Below are 26,041 nucleotides of genomic sequence, written 5' to 3' on the forward strand. Positions count from 1 at the left end.
GAAAAAATAATTCTATCCCAAACTACCTGCCCTACTCTGCCCAAATTCCGTATCCCTTTCATCGCTAATGCCATCTCATCGCTTCCCAACCTGGTATAACCATTCTTAACACCCTTTGCCATGCCAAACCATATCATGCAATTCCAGAAGCATTTTCCAACGCGCCAAATCCCTTTCCTCGTCAGTATTGAGATATCTCGCTCGTACTAAGAGCACTCCTTTTCATCGGCGGCGGAGGGGGAGGTTTCTTCGCTCGTGATGGGGGAGGTGGAGGTGGAGGCTTCTTCCCTCCGTTCGTCGCGCTGCCATCTTGGGCTGCTGCACTCCAACTTGCGGTCCTGTGGTGATCGACCAGATCTCTTGAGTAGTCGGACTGGTCATCTCCGAACACGTCGGGCGGAGGCTGAGAGCTTTCTCTTGACTTCGTGATTCGCAAGTTTGAGCGTGCTCCGAGAATACTGCTTGGTTCTGTAGGTACGCGAGTGAGCCGTGGCATTGGGGCTGGGGAAAGAGTCTCGCTTCTAGAGAGCGACATAGGACCTTCGAATCCGGGTGTGCTGCTGCTTCGTAGACCGTTTGGCCGCACTGGAAGATCGAAGCCCGGTAGTTCTTTTCGAGGCGAGTTGGCGCCCGGTGGAACCCGGGAACCTATTCGTCGTGGTGGCTCGAGAGGTTCGTCTTCGTCTATTCTAGAGAACCGGTCGGCGTTCGAGGAGGCTCGCGATCGGGTTCCATGGCGTGCAAGACCATTGACTGGCGAGGCTGTGCCGGACCGGCTTAGAGAAGCTTGCCTGATAGTTGTTAGCTAACGTTCCGACGTGTTCGGAACGGAAGACTTACGATGCTGGCCAATCTCGCTTCAGTTGCAGAAGCACTTCCCGACATCGATCGTAGTATGTCAACTCTGCGTCCAGAAAGCTTGTGAGGTCCTGCACAGAGTCCACTTCTGCCTCCTTGATGTCAAGCATTCTCCGGTAGACGTCCTCGCTGCTCTCCTCATACTTCATCTTCTGATTCCGAAGCTCCTCTTCCATCCTGAAGTCCTCCTTCTTGCTCTTTTGCATCTTCACGCCTGCCGTGTCGTATGCCAATCTTCTGCTGTCCAATTGCTTTCTCGCCCTCTCGTACTCTTTCATCTGCACCAAGCTCCGCTCGAGCGATTCCAGCCAGCTGCTAGTAGCATTGGCGCAGTACGTCTCCTGCATCCGAGCAATGCGCTCGTTCGCTCTTCCAAGCATAGCCAGACATTGTCCAAATTCGGAATCTGGTTCGAAGTCATCGCCGTGTGCTACCATTGTGCTGCCAAAGTAGCCGACTGGAAGTTGTTGTTCCTTGTCCTGGTATTTCTCGCGCTTTCCCGTGTGTTGAACGTAAACGTCCGCGGATTTCTTCAATCGCTGCATGCCTGGAAAATGGTTAGCCAGATACTTGCGAGAATGGTTGATTGAGCGTATGCACCTTCGTGTCGCAGCTGCATCTCCATCTCCAATGCCTTGAACTCCTCGCTTGTGTCTGTCTTGACCTCGCCTCCCATCCGCTCCTTGCCCCATTGCTTCATGCGATCGAACTTCTTATTGATATTCATTGTGACGACGATTGCCTGATCCAATCAATTGTGGTGTATCCAGACGCAAGAACAAGCAATCGAAGGCGTCGTCTCCCACGGGAGAATAATGAGTTGGTGACTTCGTGTCGACAGGTCGTTCGATGCCGATGGAACCTAGGAATCGCCCAGGGTTCTTCACGAACTAACTTGTTTCTCGGGGACAAGGAACCTGAACGTTGTCTAAGCACGGGTCTCCACGGGAAGTCTGACCGTGTTCTTGCTTGCCCTGGAAAGCTCCAAGAAAACTGGACACCAGTTTGCAGTAGTGTGGTGAGATATGTGCTGCCAGCACAGCATAAAAAAGCGATCGATAGATCGGAGGATTCAAGCGGAAGTCGTCGGTGGTGGATGATGGAATGCAAGCACTGCACGCGCCACGTACTCCGGCACTCTCGCGTCAATGGTTGGTGGGAAAGTCAACACTAGGATCGTTCAACCAGAAAAGTGTTTGGTACAGGAGCAGGAGCAGGATGATGAGGCAGACGTTTCATGTTATTTATTTCTCCTGGCGACACTGCTACTTATTATTATTACGAATGGTGGGACGCGAGGACTTTTGGTGGGGGACAGGGACTGGTTCGCCTTCCGCAGGTCCCGAGCCAGCCTTCTCTGGTTGTGCTTCCGGTCGGCTACCAAGGGCGCTTGTTTGACGTACGATTATTGATTACGATTGCGCGTGAGATGATTGCGGCTGTGTCGAATGTGGCATGGAACTGCTTCGGCTACACGTGGACGAGACACGATGCAGCGACTACTGTTCCTGTGTGAGAAATAATGTATGCAAGTGCAGAGTTGATCACTTGGGTTCAGCGGACAGAATCTCACACAACGTTCAACGTTCTGCTGGTACGAAGCTGTGGCTTGCCAATGTGCCTCCATGTCATACTAGACTTGTGTCCAGGCTCGCCACCACGTCTTGCTGGCTACTGTCTCTGGCCACCGGGCTCGACGGACTCTGTAGAGTGATGCTGCTTCAGAATCTGTTGTGGCAGTGGTCGCACATCGATTGAGAAAAAGCAGAGGGCGGAGGAGCACATGGCTTTTGAACGTAAACTCATTTGGTCTGCACAGGATTCCTGCAGGTAGCTGTATGCCTTCACAGCCTCGCTATAACCCATGAAGCCTTTGCTTTCGATGCAGCGCAAATCCGTGAAACTCCCTCCAACACCGCCAGCCTCAATGATGCGTCTAGTCCTTGGTCTTCTGGGTACCACGGAGCAGACCAGTTCTCCGGGCAGCGATAAGACCGGCCTTTTGACCTTGTGCGGCGTAGCGGGAGATGGTTGAAGCCTTACCAATATGCTGGTGGTTACCACCACCGTGAGGCTACGAATTGTGTTAGCAAATCTCCTCGTGGTCAACATGTCGGTACAACATACATGGTCGACTGGGTTCATGGCAACACCACGAGTCTTTGGCCATGAGTTGCGCTTGACAGCGAACTTGTGCTTGGCGCGCGAGGCCTTGAGGAGAGGCTTGTCCGTACGTCCACCACCAGCAACGATACCAATCATACCACGGACAGAGCTCTTGACAACCTTCTTGGCACCAGATGGGAGCTTGACACGGGTCTTGCCCTCGTCTGGGTTGTGGCCGATGACAGTGACATAGTTTCCAGAGGTTCGGCCCAATGCACCGCGGTCGCCAATCTTCTCCTCCACGTTGCTGACAACAGTACCTTCAGGGACAGAGCCGAGTGGGAGGACGTTGCCGATGGTGAGAGATGCGTTCTTGCCGGCGTAGATGAATTGGCCAGTGTACATGCCCTCGTTTGCGATGAAGGTCTCGGTGTGGAGCCTGTATCGATATGGATCGCGGAAAACGACCTTGGCGAGAGGTGCACCACGTCCGGCGTCGTGGACGATCTCCTTGACTACGCCACGAATGTATCCATGGCGTTCTGCGAAGTCGTAGGTTCGGAACTTGGCCGCGGCCTTGTTGAGGCGGGTGTTGGCGGTGAAGATCGAGCCGCGACCCTTTCTCTGGTTGCGAATGACACGACCCTGTGAAATAATACTGTTAGTTCTGCTGCCATCTCTTTCTCAATGTGTCTTCAGTGTAGGGATTGCCGCCTCCAGTGGATGGCTCTGCGCATCGCTTGAAGCTCTCCTGTAGGCGGCAACTCTGGGGCGTATTGAAGGAGTCGGTTCGGGATTGCGTACCATCTTGACTTCGCTGGGCGGATGGGTTTCGTGGTATGGATTGTCAACGACGAAGCTGAGGTCTTCGAAGTCTTGGGTGTGCTCGAATTCTAGGAAGGCGCTAGTGCGGCGCCTTCTGTGCGGGATTGCCAAGCTTGTGCAGCCTCAGGCAAGCAGAATTCTCGCCATAAATCATGGTAGAGCTCTCACCACAATGCAAATTGCACCACTTTCTTTCGTTCGTGATCTTATGCGAAGAAACCCCATTAGTTCAACCACCGATACAAGAGTCATTTCTAAACAAGTGAGACTGGAGATTTGCGTACTAAAGACTCACATCATTCATGCTTTAACAGGAGCAGCAGCGGGCGTGAATTCTGGCACTGCAGCCTCTCACTTCGAGTCAACATCGCTCGCTTTCCCACACCTCCTCCAAAGCCTCTCACGCGTCTTCTCAATACCACCAGCTCCAACAACTCATCAAACGCGTTGCGATAAATGCAAATTTATGTCTCATAGGACTTGCGAAAATTTCCATATATGCAACACCACAATTGCAGCTAAACTGACCTCGAAAATGCCACGGCAAGTGTATTCTACTTGTTTCTTTCCGACGAGCTCGATACATCCATAGATGCCCAAATTTCTAGTATTGGGTGGCTTGAAGCACTTTTGCATGAGGAACTTCAGAAGATTTGTGGCCGTCAACGAGCTGAGCGCAGCTTCGCGACATTTGGACAGACTAACGCCGAACAATCCATAAGGCCGGCTTCAGATTTCAACAGTCATCAAGAGTTGTGAGAAGCCATCGACAACGTCATCGATGCACCTTGGAAACACTCTTCGCAGGCCACATACGGTCATCAGACTACTGAATAAACTCAGTGGCCCGCGCGAAAGCACCAGAAACCCGCCGAGCGTGCTTCAAGGCCTTGATGTTGCAATATTACCATGCTATGGGTCTGTTTCCATGGATCTCTCAAGACTCATGAAGCTATCAAGCTCAGCGGATTCCTTTGGCCTCACAATATCTGCAGCGCAGTTGGGGGCCATCTTGGAGGGTATGAGGTCCAGAACTTCGAGTCGCCACGGCCAGGAGCACAATGCTCGCAAGATCTCAGTAGAGCCGCTGCGGCCTCAGTCTAGCGAGGAGCTTTTTCGTACTCGCCCGGGCGACATCTCCAAGCTCGAGACTCTTCAGCAAACACTCGGGAGTTCGCGATCGTATGACCAACGTCAACAATATCGCACCAGATGAGTCCCAAAGGCTTTGCCCTGGGTTCTGGTCATTGCATGTGTCGCCGCTATCTCCTGTCGATGCTGCCCGAGAAACTGCTGCAGAAGCATAGCCCGGTCGCAACCTTGGCGATTGAAAGCCGACATTCCTCACAAGATCGCGACGATCACAACTAGGAACCCGTCGAGCCACTGAAAATCGACGAGTTCGGGCCAGGCAGCCTTTGTACATCATCCAGATAGACCGAGTGAATAGCAAACATCGTTTCACCACCCTCATCATCGTCTGCGTGCCGTCCAGCTTAGTCATTGGCTGTTGCTGTTCCCCTAGATTGAATTCTGACGTTGCCCGCCCTTGCTCTCAACCCAACTTCCACCCTGCGACTTTCAATCCCGACCACCACACCTTGTGCACACCCAAACACGCGCACGACGATGGAATCGGACTCAGATAGCAGCGGTCTATCATCCGCGCCAGAAGATGAGGTCAAGAAACTCGCGCCGATTTTTCTGAAAGCAAAGAAGGCTACCAAGTTGGTCGCTCCTCCACCAAAGGCCTCGCCTCCTCGGCCTAAGAGAGAACCATCACCACCACATGAAGAAGTCCTCGCGGATAACCCAGACATTGCAGTATGTCGGCCACGCTTTGGCGCGAAAGTTCGCGTCTTGAACGCGTATCGACACGCCTGTTAACATTTTCTGGCAGTTTATCGTTATGTTCCGATCGCGCTTCAACGAATGCTTCCCTGGCAAGTGCCCACAATTTGGACCGCAAGATATCGAGAGAGGAGTTGTGGACAGCATACCCAGTCCAGAAGTGCAGCAACTGTTGTGCGCCTTGCTGGGATTGGTTCTGAATAGAAAGAAGCCAGTTGAGTAAGTCAGGCTTAAGCGCGAGGATACTGTTGGAGGAAATGCCAATAGTGGCAGCAAAAATGTTGGTCAAAGTTGGCTGACTGAACATTGCAAAGGCGAACCTCTTATGGACGCGCGCTTGAAGAAGCAGTCCTCTCGCACAAGGCACAATGGCCATACAAGTGGGCCGGCCAGAACCCGCTGCATGGCGGCAAGGACTTCAACAATATGAATCCGGCGGAGAGGGTAGGCTTGCAATTGTACAGGGCACTACATGAGAGATGCTGATTGTGGGGGCAGCTCAATCTGCTCCGTACGCTCGTGATCTGGGCACTCGGCTCCTCCGAGCTTGTATCCGGGATGATTAGAGACAAGTACAAGCAGCAACGACATCACGACGACGAGAACCAGCCCTTATCGGTCCAGCCATGGGGCCAAGACGGCGATAAGAGACGGTATTTCTTGATCCAAGGACTCGACGATACTGGTTTCAGAGTATACAGGGAGGGCAGTCGCCATACCAAGAACGCGCATTGGTACAACCAGGCAGGCACCATTGAAGAGGCGAAGGCATTGGCAGAGAAGCTTGAAAAGGTGGATGGTAGTCAGGCAGCGAGGAGACTGAGTATACGCATCACCAATGCCATCCCCATGTTTGAGGCGACACAGGAGAAGAGACAGCGTCGCGAATACCGCCAACAGCGTCGTGCAGCTTTCTCACGACCCGAGCCTGGCTTTGGCATCTACGAAGGACGCACTCGTGGCAAGCGCATGCGATATACCTACGACGATAACGAGGACGGAGAAGACTCGGATGCCACATCTACTAGGAGGTCGACACGCGGCCAGAGCAACCGCAGCACACCTTTCGAAGCTGGACCCAGCTTCACAGCATCTGGCCGGCAGATCAAGCAGCCTCGTCAAGGTGCTTACGGAGAGAGCCTTCTCAGCACCAATGTCATGACTACAGATGAACTGGGTCCAGACTACTCTGATGCTAGGAGCATGCGATCGGGCACAGCAGACTCGGAACCACCACGGGCAAGCGGCCGTCCCTCACGAGCAGCCGCTCGGGGTATGTCACACGTGTCAGAGAATCCGAGAAAGCGGAAGCTTATCGACGGCTACAATGTCGTTGATGAAATGAGCGACGAAGACAACGCTGCTGAGAGCGATGGAGGCTGGGATTCTGAGAAGAATGGTGATGACGAAGATGAGAAGATGGACGATGCAGACGACGCCGATTCGGAGACCAGTGAGGAGGAAGACGAGGACTCCGAGCGGGCGTCTCGCAGCTTGGTCGTCACCCTGAAGGTTCCACAGCATGCATTGGCAGGTGCGCCAGCACAACAGGATACGCCACCTACCAGCCCACCTTCACGCGGAGAAGAGCAGCATCCAAAGTGCGAGTCGGGAATGGAGATGGGTACCAAGCCGGATGCTACAAGAGACGCGCCCAAGCCACCGGATCCGCACTCAGGCATGGCTAATGGTATCAAGAATGAGGCTTCGTTCACATCAAATGGGACTCTGCCGTCAGTCGCTGAGCACACTATCCCGGCCACGAAACTGCCCTTGTCGCCAAAGGTCGTGGTTCCGTATGGCGAAGCACATCAGACTCAGTACCCGACGCCGGTCGCCACACAGCACGGCTTGCAACAGCCTGGAGCTCAGATCTCTGGCGCTGTCGTGAATGGAAGTCGACACTAGAATGGTTATGCATGGGAGGTGTCTAGAAAGAATGGGAAAGTCGAAAGCATTGCAGCGAGCTGAGCCGATGTTTGCGCTGGGCTATGGCCGTGTTTGTATTAAAGCTGCTAGGAGAATCGCAGCTGGTCTCCAGAATCGAGACACTATATGAGAGGGAGGAGGCCTATAGCCTGTGCCCAACCTAAATGAACGACATTACTTGAAATAATTCAGAGCCTAGCGTTGTTCCTCTCGCACAGGTCATGGAGCTGCTATCACTAATGCCTTATCAGGTGGTCATGATCGATGCGAATATATCGCTGAAAGAACCGGGTTGCTTCTAGAACACTCGCAATGCCATTGGAATGAAGCATGCCGGAAGCTTCAACTACTTCTGGCTCGATCGTCCCGGCATGCATGGAGGAGTGCTATCGGCAAGTCGGTGTAGCAAGACACGCATGAACGCAGACATAATTCATTCAATTCCTGCCTCTTCAAGGCTTCCATGATCTTCGATCTCTGATACTAAAAGAAAGACGACAAAGAGTGTCCAATCTCATCCATGGTTTCGTAATGCCAATTTCCCATAACGCCAATTTCTCGGGGTATCGCGTATAAGCAAAACGAATTCAGTCTGCAATGTGTCCTCCGCATCTCAGGTCGTAGTGTAGGATTTACTGCGCATCTTTAGAGTCCTCGAGAGAGCCCGATGAGACGGAGCTGGCTGTTCGGCTGAAGAGGGATCGAGCGGTTGGATTCTTGTTGTTGGTTCTGAAGGGATGTTAGTCACTATTGCCATATCTCGAGGAGATTGAGTATTGTTAGAGGATGTTTCGACTCACTGCTTGTTGATCTGTCTCTGCTTGAAGCCTGCGAGCTTTTGGCTGGCGGGGCTGAGGATGGCATCGGATGGGGAAACATATGTGCCGTTACCCTTGCTGTGTAACATCTCAGTACGGAGCCCACTGTCAATAGCACCACCTTGATCTCCTACCGATTAAGTCCGGAGACCTGCTTGTGCTGCTCTCCATGCAGCTTGTTCTCTTCCCCAGGCGCAACCTGGTTCGACCCGCCCGAAGTCATCTGGACATTGCTGTCTCGGTCGGAGAGTGCTGCAGCGAAGGATTGAGACATGATTGCTTGGTTGTATGCTTTTGTAGAGTGCTTGAGAAGTGTGTTGGTTTGTGGTCTTGCGTGGTATGTTCTTTAGAAGTCTGCCGTCTATGCTACTCGACTGCTTGAAATCTTCGCAGGCGATGACATCGAGCAACAACCAATTCGTCGGCTGAGCAACCGCCCAGACAGACCCCGGGGAATCACAGCATTTTGGCAATTATCCAACTTGTCCCACTTATTTTGGCAGGCAAGGCCGCCCACGCTCGGCGGTAGCCGCACCTTGGCACGAAATTCGTCGCTTTCTACCAAGACGACTCTGCCCAGCGAAGTCATCACACCCAGCGACAACCGGAGAGGCACACCGACAACATGCCTGTGCGTACATGTCGAGAGGAGATGGAGGTCGTTACGGAGCATACTAACGGCGATACAGTCCCACAAGACCTTCCGCACCAAGCAGAAGCTCGCAAAGGCGCAGAAGCAGAACCGCCCAATTCCTCAGTGGATTCGCCTTAGGACTGGCAACACCATCCGGTACGATATCCCAGTGACATGAGAGAGAGAGATCGACAGCCACAGAAGAGGGTGAAAACTGGCATCGAAGAGCGATCACTAACGAGGCCGCAGTTACAACGCCAAGAGGAGACACTGGCGCAAGACTCGCATTGGTATCTAGATCACTCGCCACAACAACCGAGCATCACTCAGGGACACGAATTTCGAAAATGTCACCGATCAGGGTTACGGCCTCGTGTGCCGCGTGAGCTGGGAGTTTGAGAGAGCATGGAAGGCACTGCATTCAGTTACGGACATCAGGCGTTGAGAATTGCAAGAGGCAGGGCGATGGGAAATGCTGCTACGAATTCCAGCGTGTTTGCTGCTGAGAAGATAGTGCGCATGATGCAAATGACAAAGTCTTGAAGAAACACTTTCTACTGTCGCGCTGCGTTCCATGGGAAGCTCTATGCACCTGAAATGATGATACTACCACAACGCCACTGCTGAAATCGCGCACACATATCACATACAGCATCACACTCCCGTCTTCTGCTGCAACAAGAAGCCCGCCGCCTTCCCCGTATCCACTACAAGCACTCCCTCCTCCCCCTTCCCAAGCAACCCAACATCACCCTTCATACTGCCCACATCGTGCTCCCACAACTTCACACTCCCCATCTGAAACCTCATAACACAACTACTCCCCGCATAAGCCACTCGATCCCCCAACTCAATCACCTCCCCATGTTCCATCCTCCTCTCTGCCACCGCCCCACCCTCACTCCCGCACCGATTCGCAAAAACCACAATGATCGGTTCACTCGGCTGAGAATCCACTAACGGCCAAAACCTCTCTAACCAGTACGCCACCGTCTCCATATCCGGTCTCTCAGGATTCGTCAAACATTCCTCGGGCGTCAGCCTCGTCAGCCAAGCCATTGACAACACAACCAAATGACAGCGATTTCTGAGCATATGTGTCGCGAACTCGTAATTCGTCCATGGCGAGGAGAATTTATAGGGATTGATATCCATACATATGCCATGCCCCACGGGAGAATTATTCGGGAGTTTGGGTGAGAGCGTTGAGATGGTGGATGCGAAGAAAGGTGTGTGCGTAGACGTCGATAAGAAACCTTCAGACGCCCAAGTTTCGTCGGTATAGTAAAGGAAAGATTTCCTGTAATTTGCGAGGATCTGGCCCAAGGGGCCGACGGTGACTGTGGAGTTGTAGCGTTTTTCGTCGTCGGATTTTTCGGGGTAGCCGACGATGATGGTGCAGTTTCTTTCTTTGGCGGTTTTCACGGCCCATTGGGTTGTTGGGCCGGAGGCGGTGGGTTCGAGGTAGGGTTGGATGTGGGAGAGGGAGGAGAAGTTGTAGCCTGAGAATGCCATCTCTGGGAGCACGAGGAGGTCGAGGGTTGTTGTGCATGTTGAGAGGAGGTTGTTGGCGTGGGAGATGTTTTGGTCGACCTCGCCCAGAGTCGGATTGAATTGGAGAATGGCGATCTTCATGATGGGGAGTCGGAAGCTCTTTCGATTTTGGAATATAAGATCTTGTCCGGTTCTTGATGTTCTTCCTTGACTTATTGGCAGCGCAGCTGCCAATCTAGACACCGCGGCCACCGCCCGCGAAAATCCAAGTTGTCCGCCAAGACCGAAATGATTGGCTAAGAAATTTCGCAGAAGTAATATGCAATCAAAGATTGAAGGGAAATTTGACTTACCCCGGATTTTAGCGTAGAACGTCAATCGAAACAAATATTAAAGGGAAATTTAACTTACCCCGGATTTTAGCATAGAACGTAAATCGAAAGCGCTTAACGAATCCCGGATATAAGCGTAATACGCTAATAAAAATTTAGTAGGAGCTTAACGTATACTAAAGACCTAGATATAGCTATATCCTACTAAATATAAAGCCTATCGACTAGTATAAAGGTCCCCGTAGCGAAAATATTAGTAAGATTACTAATAGTACTATTAATTTTAATAAAGCTATTAGTAGAGCTACTAGTAACTTTAGACTATTAGACTATTAGTAGGACTAGGTATTAAGAAAACTATTAACAAACCTATTAATTAAACTATTAGGTAAACTATTAGATAGACTATTAGATAAACTCTTAGCTAAACTATTAGTAAACCTAATAATAGAACTAATAATAAAACTAATAATAAAACTAATAACTCAAATAGTACTAATAGTAAAACTATTAGTAAAACTAATAACTCAAATAGTACTAATAGTAAAACTATTAGTAAAACTACTAATAGGACTATTAATAAAACTACTAATAAAACTGTTAACAGAACTACTAATAAAACTACTAGTAAACTACCAAGACTACGAGCTAGCCTACAAACAAAACTATTAACAAAACTACTAATAAAACTATTAATAAAACTACTAATAAAACTATTAAAGAAACTACTAATAAAATACTAATTAAAATTTTCGTTAAACTGAAACTAGTAATCGAACTACTAATTAAACTATTAATTAAATAGTTAATTAAGCTATTTATATAATTACTAATAAAACGACTAATTAAACTACTAGTTAAGCTACTAGTTAAACTACTTCTTAAACTACTAACGAAATTTTAAATTAAACCGTTACTAGTAATTAAAATACTAATCGAACTGCTAGCTAAACTACTAATTAAACTGCTAATCGATCTACTAATCGACCTACTAATCGACCTACTAATCGACCTATCTCTATTTAGAAGTTAGTAATTTAGTACTATATACTTTAAATTATATAATTTATCGGGGGACTAGCTACTAGTAAAATACTAATTAAAATTTCTATTAAACTAAAACTACTAATTAAACTACTAATTAAACTATTGATTAAACTACTAATTAAACTACTAATTAAACGGTTAGTTAAACTATTAATTAGACTATTAATTAAACTACTAATTAAACTATTAATCAAGCTATTAATTAAACTATTAATCAAACTATTAATCAAACTATTAATTAAACTATTAATTAAACTATTAATTAAACTACTAATTAAACTATTAATCAAGCTATTAATTAAACTATTAATCAAACTATTAATCAAACTATTAATCAAACTATTAATCAAACTATTTATTAAACTATTAATCAAACTATTAATTAAACTATTCATTAAACTATTAATTAAACTATTAATTAAACTATTAATCGAACTATTAGTCGAACCGTTAATCGACCTCTACTAATCGAACTATCTCTATTTCGAAGTTAGTAATTTTAATTAGTATTCTATACTTTAAACTATATAATTTATCGGAGGACGAGTAATAGAAATAACTAGTATAATAGCTAAATCTATAATAGCTAGATAGTATAGCTTAAAGCTATTAATCTCTAAGAATTATACTACTAGACTTACTAGCTAGAGGATAGCTACTAGTAATTAGGGGTTATATATAATATATCTAGGCCTCTACTAAGGTAGTATATCTATTCTTTTAGTATATATTCTATATATAGCCTAAATAATTAAGTTTTATTTATATATTTTAAGCTAAGTTTAATAACTTTTACTACTAGTAAATTTACTACTAAAGTTAGAAGTCTAAATCGCTATTTTAGTATATAGCTAAAGTTCTATTCTCTCTTACTATAGTGACTAGCTAAGTAGTACTTAGTATTTGCTATAGATATATTTAATTTTCTAACTAAATATTTAAAGCCTACTAATTAAGAGTCTAAGGGAATTAATAGCGCGCGTCTAGACTAGTAGCGAACTACTACTTAGATACTAGTACTTATATTAAGCCCTACTAAACTATATACTATAGCTAGAACAAACTACTATATAACTTAGAAAAGCATAACTATAATTTAGAATTGTAAGATTAGTAAATTTTCCTTTATAAACTAGGGTATAGATATATATAGAAACTAAAATTATAATATTCTCTAAAACTAGTATCGTATTCCTAGAACCTTATAAATAGCTATATTATATATAATATAAAGATACCTAGGCCTATAGTTATAGAGTCTAAGAGCCTTTAGCTATTGAAGTTTACTAGCCTCGGTAGTTGAGATATATATACGATTAGTAATCAAAACAAATACATTGCAAGCTGCCAGTCTTGGAACGCGATAGTGGTCCACAACACTTCCTAGTTGCTGTTGGTGTTGTGCCAGCATGGCTTCAGTGGTAGCTGGGACTGAATGTTTATTATACAACGAGGCGTAATTCCTTCAATGCTGCGCCAGAGCTCCGTGCTTGCCTCTACTGTGCTTTCTCTTCTGGACTTATTCTTCCGATGTTGATATTTTACTTTTGTGTTGTCGTGCAGAGTCGGGATGTCGATGGCTTCTGGCAGCGAGGATTGAGGCTCGAGCTGGCCGCCACTTCTTGCCGGCGGTCTGCAACTCCATCTCGTCACCATAACAAACGCGTAACTTCAACTCGTCATGGGCTGGCAGCTGCATACTTCCGCTCTTATTGATTCTTCCTGGAGCCTGCGTTACAGGACAGTCCGAGGAATGGCAGAGTGCAAGCTTAGTTCCCATCGTGAAGCCGAGACGCAATCCATGAAGTGACAACAAAATGCTCTGGCTCTGGAGACACTACCTGCTAACTGTGGAGATGTAGTAGCCCATCAGACTGGACAAGTTCAGATGAAGTTCGAATACCGTCGTACTTGGTTGAAGAATCCTGCGAGGCTCGACCTCTTTACATTTCGCTACCAACTCCCTTCTGCATCTACGCTCAATAGATGACTTGCGGCAACCCATCCTTCTACGCTCCTCCATATTTGGCCCGGCTGCTAGCACAGCAGTCATTCCATTTGCATGGGCACGCTGCTCATCCCAACTTGAGCTTCTTCATCAACAGGTTCCGCTGTCTCCTGGACTTTAAGAGCATCGCGCGTCTTCGAAAATTCGGCAAACCAATACCACATGTCTCTCACAGAGGTGACAAGCCAAACAAGCATCAGTATGATCAGATGGACGATTAAGCTGTCCAAGAAAAGCGTCTGAAGGCTTTCGCGATGCGCAGACTCTCTTCCCTCCGCAGGCTGATGACCGTCCAGGAGCACACAGACCGCAATGAGATAAATCATCGCTGTCACAGGTGGGAAGAGATTTGCCAGTGGACTGCGAAGGTTGTATTCTCGCCAGATCATAAAATGGCAGAGCATTCCCGCGATGTATGACACGAAGGCTCCTGCAATGGTGATACCGAAAAAGATCGTCGCTGTTATCGCGGCCTCCGATGTGCTCACGTCTGTCTGCAGATTGCCGACGTCGTCCACTACGACATTTGGGCCGCCCCAAGTCTGGCCGAGGCGGTAATTGGCGCCCTTGAAGAGTGGTCCTGGCTGTGTAAAGTCCATATTTGCGGTATGTTCGACTGCTCGACGAAGGCTGAGTGTCGATAGAGTTCGCTGCAGTGTGGCCGTAGATATTCTTGCTTCTTCATTGTCAGTAGCATGGAGGAGCGTGATTCTTATACAGACGAGACGATTTTGAGCTTTCTGAGGACATTAAAATCTGCTGACTGTGACTGCTAGAAATGGAATCTTCGTGGTGAACACTGGAAGCCCCAGATGCTTTTCAATACTGCTTACCAGCTCCACGAGGACTTAGGAAAAATCTTTCACCTGCTTTTGCACACAGTACTCTCCCATCAGACGCAGGCCTTCCCAATCATCAACATGTCTGGCAACCATTCTGCCGACAATTGGCGCAATTCCAGAAATCAACACGAGCGCAATCACACACCGGACCACCATTACGATGTCTCGCGCGCCGCCCAAGGCTATCCACGACCCAAACGTCCCATCATAGGCCATCGCCCGCCTCGCAAAGTTCGTCGTCCACCTCACACACCTCGTACCATGGCGACTGATCTGGCTCAAACTGGGCGCTTTCTGTGGGTTCGAGGTCCGGACGCCCGTTACAAGAGAGTGGAAGTAGCGCCTAGCCGGATGCATCCAAACCATTCTGCGCGAGTTTGCGATGGGCAGCTTATTACTGCCACCGATAACAGTGATCTGGTCGACATCGAGTTGGGCGACGGTACTGCTTCCGCACGAATCGCGAAGGAGAATCAACCACCTAATTCAGACTATGGGATTACGGAGGGATGGGAGTGTTCTCAGCCGGCTCCGAAACCCAAGTCCAAATTGCGCAAAATGTATGATTACTTTATGGAAGAGTATGCGCGTTTGGTGTGCGCGTTGGTCACGGGGTTCACGATAATCTTTGGCCTAATTACAGTGATTGTGCTCTATCTGCTGGGAAAGGTTAAATGGTGACGGGATTAAATGGCACGACCAATCGGCTCGAGAAGAATCGAACCAGTATCGATTGCTATTGCTTCTGCAAGATTGGACTTGGAAGCATATCATACAGTTGGTCCCGGACCGGTTCTTGACCCCTCTTTGGCGAGCGGAACTATATTAGCGAGCAGAGAGATAAGTAGTATTAATAAGAGGACCAAGCAGCTGCACAATTTCGATATAGATCAGCTCAGGCTTGACTGACAGTGAGAAGATGGCCGAGAACACGACAATCATTTTTATTCCTGGAGCTTGGCATCCTGCTTCTTCTTGGGAGAAAGTCGCCAAACTGGTCGAACAAGCTGGATACAAGACAGATCTTGTCGACCTCCCATCTATAGGGCCAAAAGAACATTTGAAAAGCTTCTGGCCCGACGTCGAAGTCATTCGCAAACACATCATCACAGCATCCGAAGCCGGTCAGAAGGTGGTCCTGGTCGTTCATTCCTACGGCGGCGTACCAACGACCCAAGCCGTCGAAGGCCTCGACATCAAAACACGCTCATCGCAAGCTCAACCAGGCGGCGTATCTCACATCGTCTACTGTACATCCTTCATCATCCCGGACGGCAAATCCCAAATCGGCGCTTTCGGCGGCAACAATCTTCCCTGGTTCATCATCTCTGACGATCAGATGGAATACTTTCCCGACAATCCTGCACATGTCTTCTACAACGATATGTCACCCGAGGATCAGAAATCCGCTGCTGCGTCTCTCAAGCCACATTCGTATCAGACTGCTCATACGGTTGTGACGTATGCGGGCTGGAAACATGTGCCGAGTACGTATATCTATTGCACCAAGGACAATGCGATTCCGTTGCACATTCAGCATATGATGGTGGAGGAGTTTGGGAAGGGGTTTGATATTCGGACGGAGACTTTGGAGGCTGGTCATAGTCCGTTTTGGAGTATGCCGACGGAGACTGCTGAGGCGATTATGAGGGCGGCGGAGAGTAGTTGATGGATGAGATGTCTGGTCGTATTGCTATTCAAATCTCCCGCGATTGCCTGAACTTGTCTACTGCCATCCTTTTCTGTTTTTTTTTTCTCTCGCTTGTTGCAATTCCCAGGGCCTTTTCCCGGTACGCAGATAATGAGATTGCAAGAGAGAAATGTCTCACGGCATTCGGCCGCGCAAGCCGAGACCGGGGCTTCAATGTTGCCCGAAATCGAAGGAGCGAAGTGGAAGGAAGATGTTAACCAGAGAAAGCCTTCACCATGTCCAATATTCTGGTCTTCGGCGCAGGTGGTGTCGGCTGTGTCTATGCCGTGATCCTGGAAAAGGGAGGCGCCAATGTAACCGCGGTACGATTTCTTGGCTGCAAGCGTGTCGACACGATTCTGGCTGACAGGACAGCACGCAGGTCTGTCGAACAAATTATGCTGCGGTCAAGGAGAACGGCATATTGATGCGGTCGGCGAAATGGGGCCACGTACGATCAAAGCCCAACGTGGTAGCAACATGCCACGAAGCTGCTCAAAATTTTGGACCTTTCGACTACATCTTAGTGGCCTCGAAAGCTTTCTCAGGCACAGCAGAGCTTATTGCCGATGCGGTCACGCCAGGGAAGACGGCAATTGTGCTGGCTCAGAATGGGATTCTGATCGAAGAGGACTACGCCACCAAGTTTCCCAACAACGTGATCATTTCTGGTGTCGTCTATCTACCCACGACCCAAGTTGAGCCGGGAGTCGTCGAGCATGGAACTCTACTCGAGCAGTTCGAAATTGGAACTTTTCCGGCCAAAGCATCTGCGGAAGCCAAGGCTCAGACGCAACGCTTTTCGGACATGTTCACTGCCTTTGGTGCCAAAGCTCCGGTCCATGATGATGTCCAGGCACGGCGCTGGATCAAGCTTTGCGTCAACGCTTCCTTGAATCCCATGACTGCGCTCAGCATGTGCGATGATGGCAACCTTCTGCGTTCTTCATCATATGCTATTTCTATGGTGAGAGAGGTCATGAGGGAAGTCGGCAGGCTTGCTGCCGCTGCGGGTTATCCTGATGCTGTCACGGAAGACGAAATCGAGTATCAGCTTTCCCGCCATATTGGACGTATAGAGACGGGAGGCAAGGAGCCGAGCATGTTGACTGATATCAAGTGTGGAAGGCACATCGAGGTCGAGGCGATCTTGGGGAATGCTGTCAGAAAGGCAGGTGAGTTGGGAGTAGCAGTGCCGTATCTGACGATACTCTACGTGCTTGCTAAGGGAAGAGATTTCTCGAATTTGAGGAATGGGGATTGGAAGCCGATCGTCGCGATAAGTTGAGGCGGTATAAGTCTAGAACTGACTACAATAGAGACCATGGTTAGAGAATTCAGGGGTTTTACAGCTTTGATGAAGCTTTTTCTCGCGAGCCTTGGAATACGATGTGGCCGTACTCAGCGAAACCTGGGCCTTGGTCAGTACACCAGCTCGTTCACAGCGAGCGAGTATCTGCCGTGCGACGTACCTTTATTACCACACCTCAGAATCACGGCGTGTTCAGCGAAGTGCTTGGTATGATGGTAAGCGTGGTGCTGCTCGGTCGTCGCCCACCCAACATAAACGACGTAGCACCTTTCGAACTTCTGGCTCGGCGCTTTCTTCTTGATCAACTGATCTCGTGGCCCAGGAACAGTCTCAACGGGCTCAAGCAGAGGACCTCCACTGCACCCGAGGCAGCCGTCAATGTATCGGACGATGTGAGTCCATAATGGCCAAGCACCTTCATCCCAAGCATCGGTCGTCTTCAAGTATATCGCCGTACCAGTAAACGGAGCGCCTCGAGCCAACGCCCGAGATTTTGGCGTCCAGTCTATCATCTGAGCATGTCTTATCACCGGGACTTGAGCATCGCCGACCATCGTCTCGATCAGAAACCGGACTCGCCGATATTCCTTTGACTTGAGAAAGTCATGGTGTTGCTGCAGCGTCTCGCGGACTAATGTAAAACGATCTGTCTCAGCCCGAACCCGATCTTTATTATCACAAACAAACAAGGCCGAGGGTTCTCACGCCTTCACTTATATAAGCTTCTGACCTACCAATGTGGATTTCAACATGTTCCGGATGCTCGAGGGATTGGCCCCAGTAGACTCTCAAGAAACCTGGCGCGTTCTCAATGCTTTCTAGCACCTCGTTCCATCTTTGATGCTCGAAGATCGGCTTTTCGGTCTTGTCAGGTAAGCGGAGATGTATGATTTGTGTGACCGGAGCATTCGATGTCGGATTCATTGCTACGGTCGAAGGATACTTTCAGGCTTGCACCAAAACAGTCAGTAGCGATATGGACGATCTGTACTTTATTCCTCTTCTTTATGTTTATCGGCCGCGGATCTCTTCTCCGCTCTTTGACACTTACCGTGAAAGTATCGGCTGTTCTTCTAGCAATTGCATCGGCTCGACCACGAGCTTGACCCCTCAGAATCAAATCCTTGACCATTGTGGAGGGGCCCTCGGCTGGCGCACCGAAGCTGCAACCAACGAAAGGTGCGGTCGCTTTCTTTTACAGTCTCACATTCGTTCGACTGTTTAGGGTATGATCCTTTGTACGCTGACAGCCATGCTGTATGTCAGCGTCCATAGCCGATTAGCAACCACCTATAACGCTCTTATATCACGCCTGTCAGCTCGGCCTGATGTAGCCCAAGAAGTTGAATACCGCACACAAAACAGCCAAAGACTTATGTAGCAGCATCATGGCTCCGATGACAGACTTTCATGTCAAGGAGAAATACACCTACCTCAACGGCTTTGGTAGCTACCACTCGTCAGCGCTTACGTATCACTAAACTTCGCTCAAACGAATACTAAAATGAAGAACAGATCCGAGGCCATACCAGGAGCAAATCCTCTGGTGAACAACAGCCCTCAGAAGCCACCGTTTGGTTTGAGAACGGAACGCATATCCGGAACATCATTCACAGCTCCGCGAGAACAAAACTTGCAGACATGGCTCTATCGAGTGACATCCTCGTTAGAACATAGCGAGTTCGTGCCACTCGAAGAAAAACCCCCAGTGCCTTCCAATATCTCTCCGAACTCTTATATGTGGCCAACATTCCAAGCAGACGCAGATTCAAACTGGACGAAGCAGCAGCTACTCGCTCGGAATGGCGATCCGACTCAAAAGCAAGGTCTTGCGATCTGGGTCTTCGCGATCGACAAGTCGATGGAAGAGCGTCAAGCTTTCTCTTCTCTCGATGGAGAGATTCTGATAATTCCGCAAGCTGGTACTCTGGACATCCAAACAGAAATGGGAAAACTTCTGGTGCGACAGAATGAAATCGCAGTGATTCCCAGAGGGGTTCGACATCGGGTCACACTTCCGAATGGTCCGGCACGAGGCTACGTCTGCGAGCTTTTCCAAGGGCATTTTAAATTACCAGATCTTGGAATCGTGGGATCGACGGGACTGGCGAATGTCCGAGACTTCCAAATTCCGACGGCGTTCTTCGAAGGCCAGGTCAAAGGCGATGTTGCTCAAGCTAGTGGTGGCGGCGAATGGACCATCAAGTCAAGAATGGGTGGTCGATTATGGCAGTGCAAACAGGATCATACCCCTTTCGACGTTGCCGCTTGGCATGGGACCAATTATCCTTACAAATACGATTTGGCCCGCTTCAATGTCCTCGGTAATGTGCTCTTCGACGAGCACGATCCATCACTATACGTGATTTTAACAGCTCCTGCGCATGGAAAGGAACCTGGGACTGCAGTCGTCGATTTCGCACTAATTCCCCCTCGCTGGATGGTGTCGGAGGATACACTATGGCTGCCGTATTATCACCGAAACACCATGTCAGAATTCTATGCTCCGATCATCAACGCGCAAGATCCGAAGCATCCTCTGAATTCTGCGAGTCAGAAGAACGAATTCTTTCCTTTCGGTGCTGGGCTTAATGGGGGTAATGTGACTCATGGTGCGAATGAGGAGGAATTCCAGAAGGCTACGAATGAGGATCTGAAGCCGAAAAAGGTTATGGATGATGGTCTTGCGATCATGTTGCTGGAGACGGAGCTGCCGTTGTATGTGAGTGATTGGGCGGAGGAAGCGGCTGTCAAGAACTTTGGGCAGAATAAACCGGCAAGATCCAAAATGTAGTAGAATAGAGGCCAAGCGAGAGATTCGAAAGCGGTCCCAGCCACCAGCTCAATTCCAATTTGTCGTCTGTGGCGGGGTAGAAGCGTGAAAGCTGGTTCACTTCTCACATCCCTGTGAAAACTTTTGACTTAACAGCTATGTATTAGCAGGACCTCCCAGCCCTCAACCAATTAAACCACGCAACGGTGGCATAGTATAGTGGTCAGTACAGCTCGTTGTGGCCGAGCAGACCTCGGTTCGATTCGTATGTCCTCTTCGCTGTCTGTTACATCTTCAAATGCTAACAATGTTGCAGCGGGTGCCGCCAAGAGACTTCCAATATTTTTGCAGTTGCAACGCAGTTTTCAGTTCAGCGTTCCTTTTGCTCGTTGACCAGGCCCCCGGCAATATTGACGCAGTTTGTGCGAAGTCTTGGGCTGTGCGAGTCATATTTTTGAAGCTTGATATGAGATCTCTAGGCTTTCACGCTGCCTACTTGGCCGCTAATCCACTCTTCGTACCGACAATGCTAACAACATCCTCGTCCGCCACAGGATGCTGAAGCCCGACACGCTGAGGTATATGCCGCGCGCTTGCTCCCCATACCAGCGCATACTTGAAGCTCTCCTTCAGAGTCCTGTGGATGGCGTCGCACACGTCTTCGATTGTGCTGTTGTTCCGGACGATGAGTGCTTCATCGAATACTGGGTCGACACCTTTCCGTTTCGTATAAATTCGGATGAGCCTCAGTTCCTCCCACGCCCTGTCCACGACATCTTGAATGCCAAGATCCAGCTCGCAGCTCATGACTGCTGTGTGTGGCTCTCGTGCTAGTTTGTCGAGATGCTCTAAGCTGATGGCATCGATTTTGTTGTACACGTAGAGGCATTTGATATATGTTCTGTGGTCCTTCATGATGACATCGATGAATTGGTCGATTGTAGCTGGGACTTGTTAGTATGGCATAGGCATAGCATTAGTTGATCATGCCGAGATCTAGTCTGCTCGTAGGTGGCCACTTACCATTTTCGTCTCGCACAAGCACTTCGCAATTGAGGATCTTGTAATCTCGCAGAATGTTGTACAGCATCTTCTCGTCCAGGTACTTCGGCGGTGACTGGAAAGTAATCTTCATGCCGCCAGCCTTCTTCGGCTTGAGGTAGATGTTGGGAGGATCCTGATTGAGTCGGATCCCAACAGCTTCCAGTTCGGCTTCAAGCAGAGATCGCTGCTCGGCGCGCTTCGTAGCGTCAAGAATCATCATAACCATATCGCTCGTCTTCGCTGCTGAGATGACCTGTCGACCTCTGCCTTTCCCTTCCGAAGCACCTTCAATAATACCAGGCAGATCCAGAATTTGGATTTCCGCACCACCATATTCCATCACACCAGGGATGGCTGTGAGTGTCGTGAAGGCGTACGCGGCAACTTCAGACTTCGTTTTCGTGACCTTCGACAAGAACGTTGACTTGCCGACAGATGGAAATCCGACCAGTGCTATTCGAGCATCACCAGATTTGGACACATCGAAACCAGTTCCGGCAGCGCCACCAGCTCCGGGACCAGGTTCGAGAAGTTGAGCACGCAGACGAGCAAGTTTTCTGTATGAGATTAGTCTTTGAGATTCGTGAGAACATGTTGCTATGTCAATGCATACCCCTTGAGCAAACCGAGATGGTATTCTGATGGTTCTCAGCATGTTTCGAACCTGAAAGCGTGAGGAACGTACCAGTAGCCTTGTTCTCTTCGACAGGTTAGCTTGCGTCGCTTCACCGTCGTCAATGGGCATCAGTACTCTGCGTCCTTTTCATCTCATCCTCAATCCTGCCGGCACGATCAGCCACAGCACTCGACCGAATCCGTCTCTTCCTTACTCCTTGATCTTGTCCGTGATGTTCACCATCTTGGCTGATGGCGCTCGGATACGACTCTGTCTTGCAATGCGACGAGATGGCCTACAGCGAGTTGTCTTGTTGGTGGCTCGCACGTCCTAGTCTAGTCGCAGATTTGCAAACAGAGCCGCGCGTGGAAAGTTCTTGCCTCAGGTTGGGTGACTTGGGTCAGAGCTTGCCGACTTTTCGCCGAAGATTTGGATGCTCCAGTGACCACTTCAACCGCGTCATTGACGCGACGTGCTGCTGTAGTATGTTTGGAGCCCCAATTTCAAGGTTTCCATATCATCATCTCACGTTCAGAAGGCAGATTTTGAGAGTAAAGATGAAAGACAAAGCCGCTCGATTCTGCACGACCCTGGCCACTTCGAAATAACCACACCATGGGTCTACCGGAACTGAAGCCCGGAGTCACGTCCGCTCGATCAGTCAAAGCATTCTACGACCAGCGATACCAGGACTTGATCGACTCTGGAGAGTATGTGCCTTTCCTCTACCCATGGGCCACGGTAGGAGCGGCTGTAGTACTTGTATACCTCCTGATTGATCACCGCCGGTCTCGGATTCTCCAAGCCCTTCGCTTCCCACTCTTCGGATTTCTGTGTGCCTTCTCGGCATGGAGCATTCTCAATCACAAGGCTAGGAGCGCCGCGGCAGCGTATGGAGTAGGACTGGTGCAGTCATGGGGTACTCTGTGGACGGGCGCCATCATCTTCTTCAATGATTGCCAGACCGATTTCAAAAGGATTGAGCGAGCAGACGCGCATGAGACCAACACTGCCAGCAAGAACGCTTCCAATGGATCAGCAACCAGAATTCATGAAAATGGAATGATCAAGACTGGATCTTCTTCTACGGGAGGGGTTTCACGAAAACCAGGCTCGTTGATTTGGCAGTCATACCCAGAAAGCTTTTCTATCAAACGTCTAGACTGGATCGCAGACGTCTTCTGCAGCTTCCGAGGCGTAGGCTGGTCTTTCGAAACAAACGGCATTCCCCCACTGCCAGACTATGCAGAACTCGAACTCCACGGCAATAACAAGCTAGCTCGCCCGAGCACAAGCAACGAAACAATGACCATCTCTCGCACCGGCATCCGACGCTTCACCGACCGCACAGCTCTTCTCAAAGACACTATAATCCGCCTAACACTCGGCGCCATGGCCCTCGACACCATCAAGTGCCTCATGCACCACGACGCCTACTTCTGGGGCTACATGGACGCCCCACCACCCGCCTGGCTCTTTCCTCACCTCCAACCCCTGCCTCCCAGCCTCAGCCCAACAATCCTAAAATCCTACCGCCTCCTCCTCTCCCTGTTCGGAATCCACTTCTCCCTCCACCAAATCTTCCGCCTCGGCCCCCTCCTCTTCGTCGAAATCCTCGGCCCCAGCAAAATCCTAGGTCTCCGAAGCGAACCATGGATGAACCCCCCGGACGCATTCGGAGCCCTTTTCTCCCCCATATTCGACCAAGGCCTTTCCGGCTGGTGGGGAAATTTCTGGCATCAAATGTTCAGATTCTCATTCGAAGCCCCTTCGACTCGAGTTCGAGAAATTTTCAAAATTCCGAAACGGAGCGAGAAGGGGAAAATTTTGGGGCTGGGGATTGCGTTCTTTTTCTCGGGATTTTTGCATGCGTGTGGGAGTTTTACGCAGCTCGGGAATACGAGGCCGGGGTTGGGACCTTTTATGTTTTTTCAGTGGCAGACGGTTGGGGTTGTGGGACAGATGTTCGTGGCGAAGAAATTGAAAAATGCGGGTGTCACGGATCAGATGCCGAAGGGGATACGACAGATGACGAATTTCTTGGTCACGATTGTTTGGATGTATTGGACTGCGCCTTTGCTGGTGGATGATTTCGCGAAGGGTGGTGTGTGGCTGTATGAACCACTTGCTTTCAGTCCTCTGCGCGCATTGGGCTTTGGAGCGGCAGATGATAGATGTTGGGATCTTTGGCATGGGCTCATATTTTGGCATCAAGGAGAGCATTGGTGGAATAGCGGTCTTGCGTTCTGAGCGTGGCGTAACGAGTCTGGCATGATGACTTTTGAGCGACTATACACATATCGACAGCTTATACAAAGATCTGTACAGGATACCTCGATCTGGACAGGATACCTCGATCTGCTTCCTCTAGGCTGCTTTCTTGATGCTGCCGTTTGTGGCCGTTGCTTTCTTGGTCTTGACGACCAGCCCTTTTGGCGGCTTCAGCCCTCCAAAGACAAGTCCGCATACAGCAACCATGCCTGAACCACCGATGAGATAGGCAAGATCTCGGCCTGCCCACCAGTACAGCGAGCAGAAGATCAAAGGTCCAAGAGCTCTTCCGACTTGTCCAAAGCTCCTGTGGTGTCCTAGTTTCTCGCCTCTTTCATCCGCGCTTGCTTCAAAGCTGCTCAAGCTGTTCAATCCCGTGACAACAGTACTGCTTGTCACCGCGAGCATGGCCGCGGCGAAGTACAGTCCGCGCTCAGTCGTGATCTTTGAAAGGGCAAAGAAGCCAATGGCGCAGGCCACAACGCCCAATTGTACCACGCGAAGTGGGTGCATCCGCCGGGTCACGCCTCCTTGGAGAATCGAAGCTACCAGTCCAATGAAGCCTAGCAGACGACCGGTCTCCTTGCTGCCGTACGCGAATAGCTCGTAAGTCATGAATGGCAGAGAGAACTCCATTCCCGAGAAGAAGAGGATAAAGGTGAAGTGGGTCAGATTCAGCAGGGTGTGCGAGTTCGTCCTCTCCTTCTTCTCGATCGCATTGTTGTTCTTTAGTGCCACGCCATTCTGCTTTGGCTGTCGGGAGGGATGCGTCTCCGGGAGCGAGAAATAGAGGTAGAGGGTCTCGGTTACGATCAAAGCGAGTGATACACCGGCGGCGGTGGCGAACGGGTTGGCGGCGACAGTGGTGATGGTAGAAAGGTAGGCGCCCAGAGCTGGACCGAACGTGAAAGCGATTGAGAAGCATGCGCCAACCAGAGCCATAGTCTTGCCACGAGTTTCTTCGGTGCTAATGTCCGTAGCTATGGCGAGGGCAAGCTGCACATTGCCTTCGCTCAGGCCTCCCACTATGCGGCTTGCGAGGAATGTCCTGAAGTCTGTTGCTGCGCACCACAGCGCAACGGAGGCAATGTTGCCAAGCATCGACCAGAGCAGAGCTGTTCTCCTGCCATACTTGTCCGACAGCGTTCCAATGAATGGCGAGGCTATCGCTTGACACAATGAGAAGAGCGAGCCGAGCGCTCCTCCCAGGAGAACAATGTCATATCGATCGCTTATAGGCTTCTTGAAGCTGTTCTTGTATGCGTTCAGCGCGTAGAGGACTTGCGAGAGGGCGGTGGAATCGGATTTGACTTCGATGGCGCGGTAGAACTCGAGTAGCTTTGGGAAGAGCGGCAGGATGAAGGTGAAGGATATCTGCGACTTGTCAGTCTACCACGAGCTTGCACAGCTGCCCTGCCCTGCCCTGCCACGGCTCGCTTGCAGCGGAGCGGAGATAGTGGACTTACCAGATCGAGCACAAGGGATATCACCAGCACTCGCAAGACCTTCTTGCGTAGCTGTGGCGACACGTCCGCTGGATGAGCTTCGGCCGCCATGCTGCTGCGTGTAACTCTCGTTCGGCCAGGAGACG

General features: G+C 49.7%; 15 protein-coding genes and 1 non-coding gene across 16 annotated transcripts; 8 read left to right on the plus strand and 8 right to left on the minus strand.

The window, feature by feature from the left end:
- Positions 1–181: 181 nt before the first annotated feature.
- Positions 182–1,585, minus strand: MYCFIDRAFT_138532 (lysophosphatidic acid acyltransferase endophilin; the record flags this gene model as incomplete). The annotated part of the gene is made up of 3 exons (XM_007929675.1): positions 182–776; positions 841–1,405; positions 1,459–1,585. 3 exons carry the CDS (start codon positions 1,583–1,585, stop codon positions 182–184), a joined length of 1,287 nt encoding a protein of 428 aa, XP_007927866.1.
- A 723-nt stretch (positions 1,586–2,308) lies between these two features.
- MYCFIDRAFT_56433 (uncharacterized protein) lies at positions 2,309–3,838 on the minus strand. Its single transcript, XM_007928870.1, has 3 exons — positions 3,769–3,838; positions 2,986–3,609; positions 2,309–2,932 (listed from the first exon to the last, which is right to left on the minus strand). Exons 1-3 carry the CDS (start codon positions 3,769–3,771, stop codon positions 2,795–2,797), a joined length of 765 nt encoding a protein of 254 aa, XP_007927061.1. The 5' UTR covers positions 3,772–3,838; the 3' UTR covers positions 2,309–2,794.
- A 1,580-nt stretch (positions 3,839–5,418) lies between these two features.
- Positions 5,419–6,810, plus strand: MYCFIDRAFT_154686 (uncharacterized protein; the record flags this gene model as incomplete). The annotated part of the gene is made up of 4 exons (XM_007929346.1): positions 5,419–5,613; positions 5,690–5,859; positions 5,955–6,084; positions 6,139–6,810. Coding segments are annotated over 4 exons (1,167 nt in total), but the record flags the coding sequence as incomplete, so codon positions are not given.
- A 233-nt stretch (positions 6,811–7,043) lies between these two features.
- MYCFIDRAFT_211542 (uncharacterized protein) lies at positions 7,044–7,750 on the plus strand. Its single transcript, XM_007929347.1, has one exon. The coding sequence runs from the start codon at positions 7,060–7,062 to the stop codon at positions 7,546–7,548; it is 489 nt and encodes a 162-aa protein (XP_007927538.1). The 5' UTR covers positions 7,044–7,059; the 3' UTR covers positions 7,549–7,750.
- Positions 7,751–8,201: 451 nt separating this feature from the next.
- On the minus strand, positions 8,202–8,661 carry MYCFIDRAFT_77611 (uncharacterized protein; the record flags this gene model as incomplete). The annotated part of the gene is made up of 3 exons (XM_007928941.1): positions 8,202–8,298; positions 8,370–8,465; positions 8,522–8,661. 3 exons carry the CDS (start codon positions 8,659–8,661, stop codon positions 8,202–8,204), a joined length of 333 nt encoding a protein of 110 aa, XP_007927132.1.
- A 415-nt stretch (positions 8,662–9,076) lies between these two features.
- Positions 9,077–9,319, plus strand: MYCFIDRAFT_30141 (uncharacterized protein; the record flags this gene model as incomplete). The annotated part of the gene is made up of 2 exons (XM_007928743.1): positions 9,077–9,177; positions 9,271–9,319. Coding segments are annotated over 2 exons (150 nt in total), but the record flags the coding sequence as incomplete, so codon positions are not given.
- Positions 9,320–9,675: 356 nt separating this feature from the next.
- MYCFIDRAFT_30463 (uncharacterized protein) lies at positions 9,676–10,656 on the minus strand (the record flags this gene model as incomplete). The annotated part of the gene is made up of 2 exons (XM_007928750.1): positions 9,676–9,870; positions 9,910–10,656. The coding sequence occupies 2 exons, from the start codon at positions 10,654–10,656 to the stop codon at positions 9,676–9,678; spliced, it is 942 nt and encodes a 313-aa protein (XP_007926941.1).
- A 3,287-nt stretch (positions 10,657–13,943) lies between these two features.
- MYCFIDRAFT_197317 (uncharacterized protein) lies at positions 13,944–14,501 on the minus strand (the record flags this gene model as incomplete). The annotated part of the gene is made up of 1 exon (XM_007929348.1): positions 13,944–14,501. One exon carries the CDS (start codon positions 14,499–14,501, stop codon positions 13,944–13,946), a length of 558 nt encoding a protein of 185 aa, XP_007927539.1.
- A 1,141-nt stretch (positions 14,502–15,642) lies between these two features.
- MYCFIDRAFT_211543 (uncharacterized protein) lies at positions 15,643–16,459 on the plus strand. Its single transcript, XM_007929349.1, has one exon. It carries the CDS (start codon positions 15,664–15,666, stop codon positions 16,411–16,413), a length of 750 nt encoding a protein of 249 aa, XP_007927540.1. The 5' UTR covers positions 15,643–15,663; the 3' UTR covers positions 16,414–16,459.
- A 211-nt stretch (positions 16,460–16,670) lies between these two features.
- On the plus strand, positions 16,671–17,722 carry MYCFIDRAFT_77606 (uncharacterized protein; the record flags this gene model as incomplete). The annotated part of the gene is made up of 2 exons (XM_007928940.1): positions 16,671–16,757; positions 16,817–17,722. The coding sequence occupies 2 exons, from the start codon at positions 16,671–16,673 to the stop codon at positions 17,720–17,722; spliced, it is 993 nt and encodes a 330-aa protein (XP_007927131.1).
- A 58-nt stretch (positions 17,723–17,780) lies between these two features.
- Positions 17,781–18,670, minus strand: MYCFIDRAFT_138827 (uncharacterized protein; the record flags this gene model as incomplete). The annotated part of the gene is made up of 4 exons (XM_007929350.1): positions 17,781–17,845; positions 17,907–18,021; positions 18,073–18,377; positions 18,481–18,670. The coding sequence occupies 4 exons, from the start codon at positions 18,668–18,670 to the stop codon at positions 17,781–17,783; spliced, it is 675 nt and encodes a 224-aa protein (XP_007927541.1).
- Positions 18,671–19,134: 464 nt separating this feature from the next.
- On the plus strand, positions 19,135–20,540 carry MYCFIDRAFT_30146 (uncharacterized protein; the record flags this gene model as incomplete). Its single annotated transcript, XM_007928744.1, has 2 exons — positions 19,135–19,205; positions 19,262–20,540. 2 exons carry the CDS (start codon positions 19,135–19,137, stop codon positions 20,538–20,540), a joined length of 1,350 nt encoding a protein of 449 aa, XP_007926935.1.
- Positions 20,541–20,724: 184 nt separating this feature from the next.
- Positions 20,725–20,795, plus strand: MYCFIDRAFT_t47. The gene has a single exon. It is a non-coding gene; the product is annotated as a tRNA-His (tRNA).
- A 216-nt stretch (positions 20,796–21,011) lies between these two features.
- On the minus strand, positions 21,012–22,422 carry MYCFIDRAFT_215581 (uncharacterized protein; the record flags this gene model as incomplete). Its single annotated transcript, XM_007929351.1, has 3 exons — positions 21,012–21,463; positions 21,543–22,120; positions 22,394–22,422. The coding sequence occupies 3 exons, from the start codon at positions 22,420–22,422 to the stop codon at positions 21,012–21,014; spliced, it is 1,059 nt and encodes a 352-aa protein (XP_007927542.1).
- Positions 22,423–22,794: 372 nt separating this feature from the next.
- MYCFIDRAFT_29490 (uncharacterized protein) lies at positions 22,795–24,429 on the plus strand (the record flags this gene model as incomplete). Its single annotated transcript, XM_007928733.1, has 1 exon — positions 22,795–24,429. One exon carries the CDS (start codon positions 22,795–22,797, stop codon positions 24,427–24,429), a length of 1,635 nt encoding a protein of 544 aa, XP_007926924.1.
- Positions 24,430–24,546: 117 nt separating this feature from the next.
- Positions 24,547–26,006, minus strand: MYCFIDRAFT_137765 (uncharacterized protein; the record flags this gene model as incomplete). The annotated part of the gene is made up of 2 exons (XM_007929352.1): positions 24,547–25,824; positions 25,917–26,006. The coding sequence occupies 2 exons, from the start codon at positions 26,004–26,006 to the stop codon at positions 24,547–24,549; spliced, it is 1,368 nt and encodes a 455-aa protein (XP_007927543.1).
- Between the last annotated feature and the right edge of the window lie 35 nt (positions 26,007–26,041).

Source organism: Pseudocercospora fijiensis (genome assembly GCF_000340215.1).
Source record: "Pseudocercospora fijiensis CIRAD86 unplaced genomic scaffold MYCFIscaffold_5, whole genome shotgun sequence".
NCBI lineage: Eukaryota > Fungi > Ascomycota > Dothideomycetes > Mycosphaerellales > Mycosphaerellaceae > Pseudocercospora > Pseudocercospora fijiensis.